A 19344-nucleotide genomic window follows, 5' to 3' on the forward strand; every position below is an offset into this window, starting at 1 on the left:
TATAAGATCTATTCGCACTGCATAAATTATCGACATTTTATATAAGGTTCACAGATTATAAATAAATTGTCATTGTCATTCCCTCCCAATCCTCGGTACGGTATTTTATTACACACACATTTCATGATCCTTACATGAAGATCTCTTCAAAGTTCTTCAAGGACAGCCGGTCAGAGTCTCGGCCGGGAGTCTCGGCCAGTGTAAATGAAGAGATAAATGGCCGCCCCATTCACTATGAGCGTTATATCACGAGCTAATGCTTTAGCTCTTCAAGGTTACAGACATTGTTGTCATGTCATGTTACACTCGCCAGTGGACGAAAAGCTGTTTGGCTTTTATCCAGTGAAACACGCTGTTCTGGTAAGCAATCCTTACGTAATCCTTGCCGACACGATCACTACATGTATGTTGTGTAAGCAAGTTTGAAGTGTAGTGATGCTGCTCTTGTTTTGAACAGAAATTTCAACAAAGCAATAATTATTATGGATGCAGACTTCGTTAAATCAGTGGAACCTAGATTTAGTAAAGCTTACATGGACGCCATCTTAGTACCCACCCACCCCTCCCTGAGATGCTGTACATGTCCCACATGGTCCGTCTAAGAATTCAAAAATGTTTTCTGACGAAAGTTTAAAGTAAGTTACCACCTCTCGTCTCGTTTCTCGCGAGATGGGTAATTAAAATCTTGAGAGAAGTTAGAGCCGCGAACTTGCAGTTTTTACAAGCATCTGGCGAGACGAGTGTCTCGTCTCTCGAGACGAGACTCTTGTCTCGCGAGACGAGAATCTTGTCTCGCAAGAGGGTGGTAACTTACTTTTGAGCGGTACTGTAATTATCATTGTTTGTTTAACGCTCTCCTAGAGTTAAGCACCTAAATAGAATTTTATTTTAAATATATTCTTACTGGACTGGTCCATGTCAGCAAACAGAGTGCTTTTCTGTTCCTTATTAGTTGTATTTAATTGCTGCTTGTAAGCAGTAAGTTTAGCCACATATTTGTAAGTACTGTCTGATTCGATCATAACAATGATTTGAAATGTGAAACCCCATGTTTACCCCGGACAGACATTTTAGGGATTCAGTGCTACCGGCTTACTACTATAAAAAGCCGGTAAAGGGGGGCGTCTCTTAACTACCAATTTGTTGCTAAGGAAGGTTTCTAACTGTTATATTTTGGAAACCAGGCCTCATGCAGATAAGATTGTTGCACAGGTTTGTTCGACTTGACAGTCCTTAAGAGTTTCTGATCAAGGTCATATTTGACAAGTCATGTGACCAGAACAGAAAAGCCCTAAAACTCAAACAGTGTATAGATTTGAAAATTTAAATCAGCACAGTCTGTAGATGAAGAATGTCCACATATACTTAATGTGAAGTATCGTGTTTATGAAATTTGCATTTTTATAAAAGTTATGGCATTATAAAGAGTTGTGTTTACTGACTTCCTTGAGTAGCGTTTCTATCTTTCGTGTTATTGGTAATCGCATGCTTCAGATTATAACTGAATGAAGGCTATATCTTCTCTGATTTGTAAAAAAAATTGGAACTCTACCTTTTTTCCTCTGAGTTTTAGGGAGTTTAAATTCTAATGTGTGGTTTGGGTCTGGCACTGCATATGCAAGGATACATTTTTGAAAGCACTTGGCCACCCAAATAAAGTTCACCATTCAGCCTTAAAATACGCTGCAAAATTCCTTGCCACAAAATACAGTCTTAAGGAATCCCTTAGCAACAGATCTGCATCTTTAGTTAAGAGTCTCCCCCCTAAATGCCACTCAATGCCCTGGATTAGAAGACAACAGTACGTGTCTTCTTCACATTGTATATTAAGTAAACTCAAACGTCAGCATACAAGGTGCCACTGGCTGCTGCTGTTAGTCCATTTATGAGCTTACTGCAGTGTGTGATAAAGAGAGTTAGAGGTAGACCACACCCCAGGGGGGGTACTCCCGCATGTAGATGACGGGGATGATCGAAGGATTTTTTTGGGGTTGAAATTTTCGATTCTGGGATTTTTTTGGGTTGGAAAATTTAACAAGTATTTTTTGGGTGACTTGATTTAAAGAGGGGATTTTTTGGGTATTAAAACGAACTTAAGTGCCTTGGCGCGGCCTTTGGCGTATTTATGGTATGATGAATATACCAACAGGAATATTATTGCCCCTCCTGGCAATTTAGGGGTAATTTGACAAGAGATTTTTCGGGGGGTTATTTTTGGTCCAGGGATTTTTTTGGGTAACGTCGGAAGACATAGGGATTTTTTTGGGTCCTGAATTTTGCCTCCATTCGATCATCCCCGTCATTAACAAGCCGGAGTACCCCCCTGGGGACCACACCGCCAGGGAAACATCCTCTACTCTTTTCAACAGCATTGCAAAGAATACCCAGAAAAAATTTAAAACTTCAACAAGGTTTAAACCCATGCTTCTACCAACAGCAAGTTATAATAAAAACCTAATTAAAAAAAAAATACTCTTGTCACATATTTAAGAATGGTGCCAGTCATTTTATCTGCTTGCTATGTTACATGCACTTGTCAGAACTAAACAAGAACCTTCTTGTTGTGTCATGGTTTAGATGCAGCTTCGCTTTGATGGTAGGATTGGTTTTCCAGGAGGATTTGTTGATGGTTCTGAGGATCTAGAGACTGCTATAAACAGAGAGGTAGTTGAAGAGTTAGGCAAGACAACAAACCCTGTAAACATTGCCAAAGAAGACTGTGTAATTTCTCATTTGTACGAGGAGCATGTGCCAGAATTAGATGTGACAAAGAAACTTTGTCTGCACTTCTTTACCAAGAAGGTTCCGTTAGAGCAGTTCTTGGAACTCGAGAAAAGAAAGCCTGATGCACCAAATCTTGGATATGAGGTGAGTGCATATTTGAAAATACACTGTTTATTAATGTGTATTTAAAGGACCTTAAAGGAGCTCTAAACACACAAGGTTAATATTTTTGTTGGCACAAGAGCTTGTATCAGATTCTAGGGTTGGGACCCAATTTTTCTTTCTGGTCTTGGGAGCACGCCTATAGCAAAATGGTTTACACACGTTTTTTATTCTGGTTGGTATCAAATTTGACTGGCATTCAAAACTCAACAAAGTACTTCACAGGAAAGACTATGTAAATCACACTGTATTTTTAAGACAAAATAACACAGATAAACTATCCGTCAGCAGAGCTTTAAACATCTTTGATACAAAACTGCACCCACAAAGGTACAGTTTGTACTGTGAGACACAGAGGGAATGGTACCTGGTTATCTGATGTGCTCAATTTTCAAGCTTTATACACTATTTCTAGTCTGTGAGCCATCTTACCTGTAGAGTCTTGCATGGGAATCTTGTGCTAAACGCAGAACTTTGTGATATATTGTACCAATTGAAACTGTTAAAAACTCAGAATCTCACTCTACAAGGTGAACGAAAAAGCAAGGAATGTGAGGGAGGCTATAAAGTACAATTTATGTACAACTGCTAGTGTTAACTCAGTGAGGTGGACGAGGAGGCTGAGCAACCATGGAATCAGAGTTACTCAATCTGCAGTGAATTACATTTCAATTGTAGAAATTATATTTCAACCTTGTATCCTTGACTTTGGGCTGTTAGCATAACAGAACATGCATGCAACATGCATGTTGTTGACGCCCAATTCAGCTTCTTCTCAATGTGTTTTTTGGGTTCCTCTCCCGTTATAAGAGTACCATGTCAGTAAATTGTGCTCTGCAATGAATAATGCCTTGTTATGCCTAACAAGACGCATTGAATCAGGAAAGAGATGTCATCCAATAATTATATTAGAGCTATGCTTGGTTTCATTGACTCATGGATTGGTTATACGCCCATTATGTGTCTTTATTAATAACTGAGGGCGAAAAAAACAACAGGAGAATGAGATGCTGAGAATTCTGTGGAGGGGGTAGCCGAAAGAAAAAGTCTAAATTATGAAGAAGGTAAAAAAGCAGCTTAGCAATAGTAGCAACAGCAAGGAGAATCAGATAGTTGTTGTTTTGGAGATTATCTTTAATGACTTACGCACCCTAAACATAGTATTTATTCAATGCAAAATGAACAAAGTAAAGGCAATTTCCGTTAGTGTTCTACATGTTAGTGTTTTTCTATCGTTTTAAATGTTGATTTGGAAACTTCATTTAGTTTTAGAGCACTAGCAATATGACTTATCCTTTTAAGCAAGCTTGTCACGGTCTTTTCCTTTAAAATTTAAAGGAACTTTGTCATGGATGGCGCAAAATTATAGTAAAAAATTGTCTTAAATTTTTAATTTCGTATTTCGTAATCCATCTCTCTCTTTCCCAATCTTAACCATCCTTGTTCCTTTTTGGTTCATCATGACGTATTTGGTGTTTTTCTACCTTGCTAATCTATTATATTGAGGTTTCCTTCCAATAATCCCTGTGTATTGAAGGGTTACGTCAATGGGATTTTGAAGATTTTTGGTCTAAATTGTTCTGAAATTAGTGGTAGACAACTTAACCCATAAAAAGACGTTTTTGAACATCTAAAGGAAGACAACCTTAATTTGCGGATAGAAATCAAACTTTTGGCTACTGATTAATATCGATTTTTTGAAGATGCGTGGAAACAACTTCAAGAGTTTAGCCCCAATTTTTCAAGTTGCAGCAAAAAACGCTTGTTAACAGTTTCAATGCTCTAATATAGCAATTGTTAATAAAAATTGACTATTTTTATTAGGTTTCATGCGACACAAATATATAAATTTAGGCTGTTCCAAAATCTGTTAAAATCTGTGACAAAGCCCGTTTAAACTTTCTCGAATTCGGTGTACTAGTTTTGTAATACACAAATTTCATGTCTTGTGACAGTCTCATGACTTTTCATTCATGCTCATTGCTGATCCAAACTTCACCGACCTTGCTGGTTTTCAGGTCCTTGGCCTTATTCGCTGCCCAGTATATACCATGCACGACAAACAGGGAGGTCTTCCGTCATTTTTGAGAAACAACTTTGTAGGAAACTCAAGGCAACAGCTGTTAATCGGCTTGGAGCACGCGGGTATATTAACTCAACAGGAAATCAAGGAAGTTGTCCACTTCTCGAAATTAATTCAAGCGTCGACGCCTAAACTTTGACGGTTATGATATGGGAAGTGCAGGTATGTGGAACTAATTTCGTCTGCAATTGATGATATTGCTATTTTGGGGACGAAAGGATGAGATGGAATAAACCCGGAGGCAGGCCAAGTTATTAGTGTGCTAGCACGGATGCGTGGTTGATGGTGACAATGCTGTTGAAATCTCGAAGTTTCTGTGAAGTATTTGGGTGTCTTCGCTAAATGTTGGGTTTTCCTTTGTTGAACGTTCATCCGTCGCGAAAAAAAAAAAAAGAATGTGGATCGGGTCACGAATGACATTTAAACTGATCGCTAACATGTATTCACAATTCACGACTATGTTGCATACACAAGTTCACTCACAAAGCAAGGTAGGATGTACAGTATTATGTCGAACACTTATTTCCAGCAAAACGTCTCTCTATACGGAAATGCCACTTGCCACTTGTTTGTAAATAAATAAATGATTTATTTATTTATTTATTTTTTGTGTAAATAGAAGTTATTTGTGGCTATCGTTTGATCAGCTGCCTGTAATGTCTGCAGTGTGGCGTGGTTTGTGTTTTAGTTTTATATCAAGTCGCTTTGCCTGTATACATAACAATAAGTTGTAACATAATTGTATCGGTAATAAAGAACTGTAATTTAAATCATGATTGACAGTTTGCCTTCAGTGTTTTTATTGTTTCTTTGTGTGCTAATTTCATTATCTTTTTGTTGTAATGACTTATCTTTAATCACGATATTCGTTATTTAACGATATTCAGTTTTAAGTAGTCATTTTTTGCTGATGTAAAAAATTACTTTCAAATTGAAAGGAATTTCAACATATTAATTTTTTAGCTAGAAAAAAGCACCAAATATGTATTAATAAACAGAAAATAAACAAGGATGGCTAAGATTGAGCAAGATCAAGACAGATTACAAACGGCATGCTTGAAAAACATGGTTAGTTTTTCCAAGAAGCGCCATCCGTGACTCCTTAAAAGCCCATCGTTCGTATTTATTTATCTTTTTGTGAATAGCGGATGCCATACTTACCATTTTTTCAAGTGCCTGTCCGGTCTTCCAAATATAATTTTAAACTCAAGCTTAAAATAATTTTTACTTACGCCAAGGAAATACCCGCAAACCCTGCGCAGGCACTGAGCGATGGTCGATGAAAAATGGGTGTTCGATTATCCGCGAAATTTTATTACTCATTACCAATTTAAAGTCGATATTCATTATTCATTTTCCCCTTTAACCAAGTTATAACGGTTTTGTGTTACCTCTCCAAATCTAGAACAAAAAAAAACAACTAAAAAAAATCCAAATCTATTGTTTTACGGCCTCGTGAGACGCGCGTAACGACGCTTTGCGCTCTCTCTCACATTTTCGGAGAGAAGAGGACTTTACAGTCAGACTCTGTATGGTGGAGTGAGTGCTTTTGACACCGCTGTGTGGTGAAGATACTTTGAAATCCGACACATCTATTTACCGTAAATTTGGCTTGGAAATACCTGAAGAATTTTCAGTTTTAAAATAGACTCTCTGAAAATAGCATTTACCAGCTCGGAAAAACATTTCACCGCGTGGGTAATGTAATTTCTGGTTCTTAGGGTAAAACGAGCAAACCATATGTTACTGCCGTTATCTCAGGACAGTGGTTTGTCGGTTGCGTGACGAGAAGGGTGTAGCGGTGAACAACCACACACACACCACACACATTCTCAAAATGGGTAAGCCTTTCCGTGAGTTTTATCTTTTTACGAGAAAAGTCGAGTTTATTTCGGTGAAGCTAGAGATGTTTTCGGTTTTGCTGTGTACAATTTGCCTTGAATGGAAATTGATCTACCTACATCTCAAACGACATTCATACTTTACTTTTATTTTTTTTCTTCACTTCAAAAAGCCCTGTCATCTTGCGTGACAAGTGTTTCGCGTTGAACGTTCCATGCTTAGTCGATGCTGTAATTGGATTTGAGTTCAGTTTGCTCCTAAGTTATCTACTCGCACTGAATTCGCAAATTAAATTTTCGGTTTACGTAGAAAATAGATCCTTTCGCTCTCTTTTAAACGCGCTAAAATAACTACACAGGCGCCTGCTACGCAGGCTAACCGACATCACGCAATAACAACTGAAGATCTGTATGTAAACACGGTCAAGATTTAGAGAAAACTGCAAGATATTTATTCTTTTAAAAAAAATTATTTCGAGGGCTATCAAACACTCTACGGTATCGGAAAGAAAAATCATTTCACGGAGTAATGTACTCCACTTGTTGCCTTGTTGACCTTGTTGAGTTGACGCCTTGTTTAATATTATCCAGGCCGAGAAACCACCCCAGCGTTATATAAATACTACAGTGACTTGGGAACTGAGATATTCGGAGTTGATTTTTCATTAGTTTCTAAACACGGGCGGTTTTCGTGTCAAGTCTGGCGACCACAACCCAGCGACTACAAGCTGCATAAAAAATATGGCGTGCGTGGCTGAGTGGGCGTGAGGTGACGACACAGGGTGTTAGCTTTGAGAGGTCAAGAGCTTTACTTGTAGTCTTGACAGGAATATAATTAGGCCTATGGAAGGCAGAAAAACTAACCTATTCTTCCTTAGCTTAACTGCAGTGGTAATAAAGTAGCGTTTGTACAATATGATTAAGTACATCCGCAACGCTTGAATGGCTGTAAATTCCTTAGTTACGTAAGTGTTGACTGCGTTGTCTGCAGCTTATGGTAAGCCGTACGTTCCTCGTTCCGTGCCATCACCAGTATATTTAGCAAACGTGTAAATGCCGTGGAAAGCAGGCATTTTGCTGAAGCGCCCGTCATTCATAAAACGAATCCGCTGTTCTGAAGCCAGTTTCACTTCCCATACGGAAATTAATTTTTCGCGCATGTTATTGTGATGGTTTTAATTGTCGTTATCTCTTTAACGATCTTATTTTGTGCTCTATTTTCTAGTATCCTGTTGAAAGGAAACCCTTTTATTCAATTATCTCTTTATCTTGGTGTAAGCGTAAGTGCGATAATCATAAACACTGGAGTAAACTAATCCGTTTGATACAAGTGTTCTTATGCTGAACACACGATAACCGTGTGACAAACTTGTTATGTGTGATATCAATACTGTATCAGCACGGTGACTCAGACAATATTATTGAACAAGAATATTTTAAGCTTTGTGGTTTGTCAAACCCATAATTCACTCAAAAAAAAAAACTCTGTGGTAACGAAATTCCTTTTTTGTCATATATACCACGTTCTTTTTTTTGCTATCGATACCGGAAAACGCGACCTGAATCTTCCGGCCAACTCTTTGAATAATTAAGCGCCTACAACAACGTCAATTTGCAAAGCGAACGCAAACAGTGAGTCGGGGGCTTATGAAAACCGTCTTCCTCGCCGTCTATGTACTTTGCATTTAATTGTGAAAAAGAAAAGCCGTCTTATTGTAATCAATCGGCGTTTCTTTGACCTTGCACTATGAATTAGAAAACAACGCAGAACGTTTGAAATCTGCGTGTGAAAAACGTTTGGAATCCGTCCTGTCTGACACGAGTCGTGGCTTCAACTAACTGCGTCGCGCGCGAGAAATTGATGTGGTGATTAACATGCGTTTTGATAACCAATTGAACTTGTGAAGTGGAACAAGTGTACGATATGTTCTTGCTGATTTCTGCAAAGATACGTTGTGATGTGTCTTAAGACACTGCTGAGGTCATCTCAATTGATCAATTGAGTTGTAATTAGCTACTTTTTCCCCGCCCACCCTCTGCGATCAACAAACAATCATTGTCAAGCGATAAACACTTTAAACGGAAATTTAGCTATTAGAGGTATTAACCCGGTTGCATTTTCAGCCAGAATGCCTCCCCGTTGATGTGTGTCAAGTATTCCTCGGGACACGGCTGGGCGAAAAAATGACGGGAATTTTCGAAAGGCAAACAGTGTTGTTAAATTGTTTCCATTTGTACGACGGAACGACCAGTCAACAATCCATGCCCTTCCACTTTCCCATACGTCACCATTAACCGATTGATGTCATTTAAAGCAACCAATCAGAGCTGGTGTTGTTCATTAGCGATGACAGGTGAAATACCTTGGCTAGCCGTGAAGTACAATAATATAAAGCAAAGGGCCAACCGACCTCGAACTCTATCACGTGTGAGCTCGTATTTACGTTTTCAGCAGTTTTTTCTAAGTAAGAGCTGCATGAGGGGAACTTGTGAAAAAATGACGAGGAAGGAATCATTCGTTTTATGTTTGTTGCTGCTAGGTCTTTTTCAAGAGAGCACCACAGCTAGTTGGATGTTAGTTTTCCTTTTCTCGTGCACTTTCCATTCATCAAAATCAAAAACAGAAGCTTTTCCAATTTGACGGACAAATACTTGAGTGGCGGCGGTATAGCTGATGTTAAAGTTTCTTGCCTTGTTTTGAAGGTGGATGGGAATTTCGGCGCTCGGCACCCGAAGCGATGGGAATTTGACGACTTGTTATGGAGTTCCTGGTTTGTCCTCACAGCAAATGAGCGTGTGCCAACGTAAACCAGACCTCATCCCGACTCTGAGACGCGGGGCAAGGCTGGGAATAACTGAGTGTCAGAAACAGTTTGAAAAAGAACGTTGGAATTGTTCCACAACAAATTCCTCGACAGTGTTTGGTGAGATTATTAACATAGGTGAGTTGAAATCTTTTCATATCTTTTCCAAGCCTGGTAATGTTCTTACTAGTTTCCTACATTCCCGTGACAGGAAGTCCCGAGGCTGCCTTCGTTTACGCGATAACTTCAGCTGGGGTAGTGCACGCGGCCAGCAGGTCATGCAGTCTCGGTAACCTCAGCGATTGCGCCTGTGAAGCTCGCAGGAAGAGAAAGCAAACTTCAAGAGGCTGGGAATGGGGAGGCTGTAATGATGATGTGAAATTTGGCGTCTGGTTGTCGAAGACCTTTGTCGATGCACCTGAAAGGAACGAGCGCAGTGTCACGATCGCCGATAAAAAGATGCGTTTACGGAAGAAAGGAAGATACCTTATGAACCTACACAATAATGAAGTTGGCAGACTGGTGAGTCAGTCATTAACACTCTTATTACCTGGCTTTGGGAATGTTAATTCGGTTATCGCCGTTTTAGGAACTTCACATAATTTAAGTAAAAGAAAAAACAAGGTGTTATCTTGTGAAGAATGTTAATCTGAAAGTTTACGAGAAAATTTAGTAACATCACATGGTCTGAATTAAATCTCAACCTAGTGATCGAGGATAGGTTTCAAACTTGTACAATTTATTTTCACGATATTTCAGTTTTTTAGCACTGTTGCGCTAATATAAAGGAGGCTAATCGCGCACTAAAATAATACTTTTTTTCTTTTCTATCGTGATCGTTTAAGTTTTTATATCAAAGTATTTAACCTTTTAAGGAATTTTGTTTGCTGCAGTATGTGGACTTCGTGGTCGGTTTAATTATACGAGTACACTATTTCTCCAAAGTTTAGAATTCAGAGCATATTTAAAGCGCCAACTGTGTGCCAGGCCAATTATCAAGTGTCCCTAATTAGCTGAAATGACCACCCTTAGCTGGTGCATTGAGTTTTTCTCATTTCAAGGAATACGTGGGATAATTGAATTAAAATTTACAGCTCGATTAAAAAAAGAACAAGCCATCCGCTTACATGCAAATGTCGTGGGAAAGTTATAATTGATTAGAGTCCTAATACACATGGCACTCGTCAATTCCAAAAAACAACAGTCTGATGTTAAATTTGATACAAAAAGGCACTTGGTTTAACCTTTATCAATCTACAGAGCAGAACAGTTTACGTGCAAATAGCATTTATTTTGGGAAAGAAGTTGCTGGCAAAAGCTTATCGGTCATCTCGTTAATTTGATGAGCATGTGGAAGTTGATTTGATTGTCATTCTTATTGAGTCATTTATTGACTAAGTACGTATACATTGGGCCATTAATTTAACGTTCGCGCAAAATAAACATCTATAGCTTAAGAAGCCTGCTTTGATAACACGGATCGGCGTTCTTACCATTCCAGAACTCAAGGATTAAGAGAAAGTAGTGCAACTAAGGCTTAAACGCGATCAGAACATGTTGTTTTTACGTGTATTTTGCGTTCTCATGCTATCCTAGAGCTAGACACAATGGGCCAATCACATATCAAGTTTCCACATAATTTGTTAGCATGGTAAAATTCTTGAGAAAGTTTAAGTGTAGCGTTGTGCTGAAACGGTGTAAATAAAAATAGAATTCTATGGAGCTTTTCAGGTAAAAGTTGGTTTTTGCGGTCTGTGACCTTCAGTCTAAGCATTGAAAAGGTTATTTGGACTGATTTCCTTCCAATTTTTCCCACATACAAAATTAGCTGTTAAACACATTAGAGGATCTGAATGGAATAGCTCATGTAAACGATTTTGCAAGTGGTTTTAATGTTGAAGTTGTAATGCGGATATTGCGGACATAGTACCTCACAAGTTGTTGCTAATTCAGTTTAAGGCTACATTAGACAATTATAACCTCGTTTTAGGTTTAATTCTCAGTTTTTGTGGGGTTTTTAAGATTCCATTCTATAAATGGCGTGTTGAAGAGGCCACTTTCAAATCTCTCCAAATCTGGAGTGGTACCTCCCTCGACAAGCTATTTATCATGTGTTGCCTCCAGTTTCCTCTTAACACCAGAACAACGCACTCGTACGCAATGATTTTTACATGTGTTTCAAGATTAACTCGTATGAAAGTTCTTTTGCGACTTGTTAAGTTGGAACAGTTTCAAGTCAACACTCGCAATCACATAGTATGTATTTATCTGCGGCGTAGGGCTAAAAGCCTAGTACGATTTAATCCCATTTGGAAAAATGAGTTTTGTTTTATTATTCTTGATGCGCCATTGAAAACAGCAAAACATTGACCTCCAGCCAAAGCAAACAAAAGAATCCAACCCCACTTTGAAGTCAATTTCATTATAACTCATTTTCCCTCTGTCAATGTTTTGCACGCCGGGAGACAAAATAACTCGAGGGTCCTTTAAAAGTAGAAATATTGAGTTCGTGTCTCAAGATGCCAATCACAAACAAGTAACTTTTCCGTATGGCGTTTGGGAGATCTTTAACAAATTATATTTGGAAGTCAGTAGAAACTCTGGAGTACTCTAAAAGTGTAAATCATAAAGCTATTAGTGATCGTGAATGTCGAAGAACGATTAAACTTTTGTTTATAGTATTTTGACGTATTTTCGCGAAGAAACGTTATGTTGTCATAATGTCTCGCCAGTTTTAAGTAAGCCAATGTATAGAGTATAGGAAGATTTTGGCAGTTTTGAAGTAGTGTAGTTTCGTAAGCGTCTCATCGACCGGTTTTAGTTTTTTGATGTGTAATATTACTTCAACTGTAGTTGCGGTTTCCGCCACCGATAAACATGTGAAGTCGGGATTAATCTCAAGTACTTATTTATGTTTTGAATTTGATTGATGTTTACATTATTGAAATAGGCGTCTAACTGCAATCCAAAAGCATGCTTTCTTTATGGGAGTCTTTCAGACCTCCGTGTCTTTACAGTGAATGTCTTATTCACTCTGTAGCTATGTACAAGGTTGTCATTTCGTGAAAGAAATTTTTTAGACATCTAAGAAGACAACAAGTCGAGCGTTGTTTGCTTTTCAGTTGAACAACGCACGTAAGCGAGTGCGACAGCATTGTGCCGTCAAAGTCACCGATAAATAACTTGGTCAGTGTGTACATACAAGGGATTTAAGCTTCTGTTATGCTAATGGGGCGGCAGCGAAAAAATGTTGCCGATGTCGGATATTGTGCCGTGTTTGATTTGTGTCCGCATCCAGTTCAGATCACGTACGAGTGTACTCTACTTCACGTTCTTGTACAGTATTAGAAGGTCTCTACTTTAATCAAGGTGACTGCTAATTCATTAAGGCGGGAACAAGGCGTCTGATTAACTCGTTAGCTTTTTAGTCTGGTTATATTTGGGCGAATAACCAAGTTACTTTGATTTAACTCGTTCTTTCGACAGTTTTGTTTGTTTTTAAATAATGATATAGCAAAACGCGCCATGAACGTTGTACAACCTGTGAGGCAGTTTCTATTTATTGGCGCATGACCAATCATTAGGATTTTGCTGTTTTTGTTCAAGGCAGGCTAACAGACTCACTTTTATTTCAGTTTGCGCCTTTCAGTTTAACGAGAGATGCGAGAAGGGTATAACACACTGCATTACATGTAGTTCAGCTTTCTCTATTACTTTTCAAATTTTTAATCAAAACGCGGCATGCATATCACGCCGGAAGAGAAACAAGACCAAAACACAGTAACGCTTGGCCTGCGTAGCTGGCGGTATTGTTGGGTATTAAAGCGTATTTACCGTTGCGTCCTTATAATAAACAACGAACACCTTAGTGTGCGTTTTAGTTCAGTTTGCATTCAAATATGCGCTGACAATTCGAGGTAACCAAAGTGTATAATACAACGTCTTCCTTCATGAAATCAGACTAACAAAATGATTGACCAAAACAACCTAACTTGGAAATGATAAAACCAACTTCCAAGCAAAATCGTTTTTTGAGCTGTTTTCACGAGCCGAAAGAGACTTCTGATGCGTGTCCTTATTCTTCCACCTGACTGCTCGCTAAAATGTTGAAATTGTAAGAAGAAATTACGTTAAAGGCGTGACAGTTGTACTGACTTGAAGGGTTCCTTCGCAGTGTCAAACGGAAATATGGGGGTGGGTGTGAGGTGTAACTGTTCACATTCGTGATGGAACGAGCGCTTAAGGGGCGTGGCGCGATCTGACGAAAGCAACACGGAACACACGGAAGTCTGGTGAGGGAAATCGACAATTTTGTGTTGAACTTGTTGTGTTCGCATTTCTTTTGAGTGGTAAACAGTTCTTACCCATGAAGACGTAATTAATTACTTAATCTGGTCGGCTTGCCGTTTGTTTTCTCAGCCGTTTTCCTTAAAGACTAATCTCCTCATTAAAAGTCTGTCAACTTCTTCTGGTCGCTTTTAAAGCAATTAGAAATTTTACACGAATTGTTTTAATAACCGGCCCGGTGCACGGACTTGTTTGTCCGGTCTGCAAATATTTCCATTCGACACATGCACGTAATGACGGCAAGGGCCGCAGTTTTCCTAAGCTGTTTATAATGACGTGACGCGTCTGACACTGCAACATGGCGCAAAATATTGTACACAACAAAACTGCGGGGTGTGTCTTAGCGCTATTTGTCATCGTAACTCTACTTAGGAATTATTGCGTGCAATGCTGGGCGCAACAATGTTAGGGTGGACACAAGGTGCAGCTTAGAAATTGCGCGCAAAAGTGCACTCTGTTTCCGGGCCTTAAAGCTCTTGCTAATGGCTTAAGTATGGGACTTAATTAATCTATACTTGAACTGACAAAATTGGGTGGTCTCTAGTTAACGAGGTATGCCCCGTAGAGTTCTAAGGCTGAAATTCCGGCTCAGACGGAAGCTGAAGGAATATGACTTTATGATGTGTCTCGACCTCCTGGCTAGTTTGACATTGTTGAAAAATTGCATCGGTACCTGTTTTGGATAAATCACATCTAGGGTGCAACCAGCAGATCGCACGACTAGAAGTACAAAGTGAAGGATATAATTAGAAGAATAGCGGGTCAGTTACAAGATCCATCTTGCATGATTGGGATGTGGAATGGCATTATTAGTTTTTGCCGTGTTACCGTGCTTTAGAACGGCGTCGTCCGGCAGCTGTTATGGCACCAGTACTTTTCTGAGAAATTTAGTGAGTGCAAGGACGGTGGAATTAGTGCGGGTGAGTTAGTGTAAGAAACTACAAACAGTAACTTGTTTGACCTCAGTACGTTATGCGGCTGTGAGGCGAGTCTAAGGGCGCACTAAGTTCAAACTTCTGATTCCGAGTGTCTTCTTTTTAGATTAAAAACATGTCCGACTACTTCTGTAGCCTAGGCTTTTTTTAGTGACTGGTCACATGACTGGTCGTGCCTACCTTTTCACGAAATGTTTTACTTTAAATGTGTTTTATCAGTAACATAGGATGTCTGTTTTACCCTCATTATTCCAATAGAATCTTGTTTCCCTACAACATGTGAAATAACATTTAGCAGCCCAGAGGCACTCGGTCTTTATATCATTTTCTTACAATCATAAAATTAATTACTGTCTAGAAAGTACCACAGAGTGGAAGGTAGTTGTTTTGCTAGGCTCGTTGTTGTCTATTTGTTAGACATGTGTTAGTGTTAAGATATACGTTTCTCGTCCGCTGCTCCCTCTCAATGCAATGTTTTTAATTATGCTGAACATAATGGTAACACGTGTTATGGTTATATTATGTTTTGTTCATGTTCAGAAGGTCAACCCTTCAACCGGCACAATTTAAGATACCATTACAATAGTTATTTTTTTTGGGCAAACTGGCCCATCTGGAAAGCAGCGTTCTTATTGGTTCCCTGAGCGGTCCGTAGTTTGCAATACGGACCGCTAAGATGGACCACCCACGAATTAGTTTTGCCGATTTGACGACAAAAGCAGTGGCCTGCAGATAAAGCCACCTCTCATCGCGAAACGCCAAACCGGCCAGGAGTAATGAGCGGCTGTATTCCCAGGCTAAGAAAGCAGAAAAATAAAACTCATTTCTATAAGAACGATTTTAACTTGAGTGTCGAAAGTTATTCGCGTTTGCTTTGGTTTTGCTTTACTACGCTTATTGATTGGTTTTAAAAAAACCCGCGCCTTCCTCAACCAATCAGAATTAAAACCAAAGCCATTCGTGGCTCACTCGGACAAGTTTTTCTGCGCTTTGTGCCTGCTGCATGTATTTGCTTCAAGTTTTGATTGGTTCACTGGATTATCTGTGTCCTTTGTGATTGGACAGAGTGATTCACTTTTCTGACACTTTGGTTTTGTTTTTTCGACACTTGATCGAAAATCGCTCTTTGTAAAAACCTTTGTTTAAGTTATGCTTGGCCGATAATTTTGGTTTCATTTCTAAAAGAGTGGTTCAAAAATGCGTAAATGCGCGTAACATTCTCGCGTATGTTCGCCGAAAATGATCCAAGTTGTCTTGTTATATGGTCCGCTATGAAAAGAGCATTCTTGGAAACTTTGGATTGTCTTATCGCCATAATTTTCGTATCTTTACTTACATGTTTAAGCAAACCTCCAGTTTCACAAGAGTCAACTTACATGTAATAAAGTCTTGGTTGAATAAGCCAGTACGGGTCTCATGCTATGTACTCATCGTTTTGTTTGCAGGTCGTTCAGAGTCTTGTGAGTAATCAATGCCGTTGCCATGGAGTTTCTGGTTCATGCGCAATCAAGACATGCTGGGAAACTGTGCCAAACTTCGCCAAAGTTGGAGATCAGTTGAAAGCAAAACATAAAAATGCGGTGCAAGTTGTGTACAACAGAAGAAAGCGGCGAATAAGGCGTAAGGAACAAAAACGTGTCAAGATAACTAAAGATACGTTGGTTTATATCGACCGATCACCAAACTACTGCAATCCTAATCCGGTGCTGGGAATTTTAGGCACGTCTGGTCGAGTCTGCAACAAGACATCAACTGGAAGTGACCGCTGCGATCTGCTGTGCTGCGGAGGAGGATACAATACTCAGGTGGTGCGTGAGGTCAAAAGGTGCCAGTGCAAGTTTGTATGGTGCTGTTACGTGACTTGTAAAGAGTGCCCAAAGATTTATGACCGGCACACATGCAAGTAATGGGCCTTTTATCTCTTATTTGGCAGCAGTCTTGAATGGGACGATTTCATTGCTGCACAAGTTATTTATTAAAGAAACAAAGATAAAGTGATATGAGCTAAGTCCAAGAGAAAAACAAAATGGTAAAGGATGGTGGATGTAAATGAACTTCAGCGAAGTAATAACTACTTCCAAAGTAGTGATTGAAACACTCCTTGACAATAACGTATCTTCAAATGTACGAGATAAATTTATTTAGACTTTTAAACTTCGTAGAACCTTTTAAGGAAAAGGGCGAATAGAGACGAAATGCATGCACCCGTTATACTGGAGGAAGGTCGGGCTTGGTGGGAGGGGGGGGGGGGGGGGGGTCCGTAAAAACCAAAAAGACGATCGCTTCAAATAAGCATGATTAATTCAAAGATGAAATAACTTGCATTGTTGTATAGCTGGAACTTTTCCTCAACAGCGCGCTCTCTCATTGGCTACTTCGCGGTCACATGACATCTAACAATAAAACCGTTTCCCGCCAGCGGTCTTTAAGTGGGCAACATTGCAAATCTATGATTTCAGAGGGTAATAGTGCACTGTTGCCCGCAATTGTTGACCGACGACCGCCGTTTTTCTCAGCCTTCGTTTTGCTATAGAACGAATCAATTAGTGTAACTGTTCCCCCCTGGGTAGTGTATCTTATTTATTTTAAATTGTACGAGCCAAATACCATGAATGTGAAAACTTAACGTGAATAATATGTTAAAAAATGTGTGATAGGACAGTATGCTTCACTTGGTTCTCGTTTTGCACATTTCTGCTCGTTTGAGCGACAAGTCTTTGGTACATTTTCCTTTTTCTTATTAATTTTTTGCTCGAACTTTTTTACCAAACGCGATAAAAGCCGGATTTTGATGGACAGCGAATGGTAATAGGACTGAGTTAAGCACGCTTAACGGAGTGGCGGATGCAGATGAATAGTTTCAATGTAGGCTAAGACCATTATAACGAGCCCAAGTGTAAAACACCCATTCTGCTTACTGGTTCCTATGCACCTTCAAGCTTTTAGTTGTAAGAATCTTTTATACGGTGACAGGAAAGGAAAGGAAAACTTGAAGTTTTTTTATAATTTACTGTAAACTATCGTGTGTAGTAAAACGAATCAGATTCGAGAATACTTTGTTGTTGTTAGAATAAACAATTATTGGACGAAGTTTCTTGTCATGTCCAGAACAACCAAGTGTGGGTGGTGTGGGCCAAAGTGGTTCACACGACAGAAGCTTATCCTGGATTCTGTAGCATTCAGTTTCTAGGGGTATTTCTACTCCTTCCTCGATGGGATGATAGTCCAGCGCCCCCAGGTTACCCCCGCCTCCTTCTCCCATAATTTTATCAGTTTACCCGTAACACTTATACTTCTTGGTGGTGAGAGGCATTTGGGGAGTTTATTGTCTTGCCGAAGAATACAACATTATTATTCCGGCCAGCGCTCGAGACCGGACCGCTCTATATAAGGCAGATTGCAATAACGGAGACAGACGCGAGTGAATATTTTACACTGAATCATTACATTAGCACGGGCTGGAATTAAGGTGATATCTACTTGGTCAGTAAACCTTAAATCAGATATTGTAATCACTTTAACTCGTTTTAGTTTGCTATTGTTGTAAGACAAATGCACGCTTTAAGACTCCATTTTCAAACTATTTAATAACACTTTCCACAGCCAAGTGTTTAGACCCGGCATTTTGCCTGTTTACTACGTGAGTCTCATTACGTCATGTACCCTGTTCCCAGAGTTTCTTTTTTTTTCTTTCCTCAACTGACGCGAAAAAGCCTTTGCAAATGTCGAAGACATAGAAAAGAGAAAACCTCTGGAACCAAGGTACACTGCGTCCTATGCTGTGTAACCTTTGCAGCCTCTCACCATGAGCACAACGCATCTTGAAAAAACTGGCAAGTTTTTTCAAGTTCGTCGTTAGTAGTCCGTCTTTATCCTCGTCAGTCGTAACCGTCCTTGTGTATTCTCGTGTTTTTGTTACTCCATTGTTGTTTTTCTGCGTTAGAAAACTATTATTTTGAAGTTTCCTTCACTTTGAAAGTAATCAGAAAAATGACACAAATATCGTGACACTGCCCCTTTATACTCAGCCTCGACAGAACTTCGCCATGTCAGCCTTGGTCATCTTTTCCTTTTTCTGGATTTTTTCCGTGCTGCTTTCAGCTAATTTTTTAAGAACGTGGCCTTTCAACGGATATATTCTCTTGGCCACACCGCTCCAATTATGGTCTTACTTTTACTATCATAAGCCATCTCATACGAAGGATAATTCTGAGGCACCTCTGTTCAAGCGCTCTTAGTTTGTTAGTGATTTTCGATTGAAACTTTCCGACATTCTTAACCTTGAAAGAGGACAGTTTCCAGCAACAGTTCCTACCCTCTGATCTTGAAATCTGCCTTAGTTGGTGGTGCTCGCGGTCACTATTTCTGCTTTGTTTTAAAATATGCAAGCTGTGGCTGTCTTTTGCTTAAGTTGCTGGAAGTTACTTAAAATCAAATATAGGAAGAGC

The 19344-nt window shown here is 39.4% G+C and overlaps 2 protein-coding genes across 3 annotated transcripts; both read left to right on the plus strand.

The window, feature by feature from the left end:
• Positions 1-178: 178 nt before the first annotated feature.
• Positions 179-5769, plus strand: LOC144654523 (U8 snoRNA-decapping enzyme-like). The gene is made up of 3 exons (XM_078514675.1): positions 179-360; positions 2578-2868; positions 4905-5769. Exons 1-3 carry the CDS (start codon positions 217-219, stop codon positions 5106-5108), a joined length of 639 nt encoding a protein of 212 aa, XP_078370801.1. The 5' UTR covers positions 179-216; the 3' UTR covers positions 5109-5769.
• A 172-nt stretch (positions 5770-5941) lies between these two features.
• On the plus strand, positions 5942-17986 carry LOC144653047 (protein Wnt-16-like). Of its 2 annotated transcripts, none has more exons than XM_078512960.1 (4): positions 5942-9384; positions 9514-9752; positions 9826-10136; positions 16342-17986. In XM_078512960.1, exons 1-4 carry the CDS (start codon positions 9113-9115, stop codon positions 16801-16803), a joined length of 1284 nt encoding a protein of 427 aa, XP_078369086.1. In that variant the 5' UTR covers positions 5942-9112; the 3' UTR covers positions 16804-17986. The 2 variants fall into 2 exon arrangements, with proteins under 2 accessions (XP_078369086.1, XP_078369087.1); XM_078512961.1 differs by having other exon boundaries at positions 5942-9164.
• Positions 17987-19344: the final 1358 nt, after the last annotated feature.

The sequence above is a fragment of the Oculina patagonica genome, chromosome 5 (assembly GCF_052425735.1).
Source record: "Oculina patagonica isolate OP01 chromosome 5, crgOcupat, whole genome shotgun sequence".
Classification (NCBI taxonomy): domain Eukaryota; kingdom Metazoa; phylum Cnidaria; class Anthozoa; order Scleractinia; family Oculinidae; genus Oculina; species Oculina patagonica.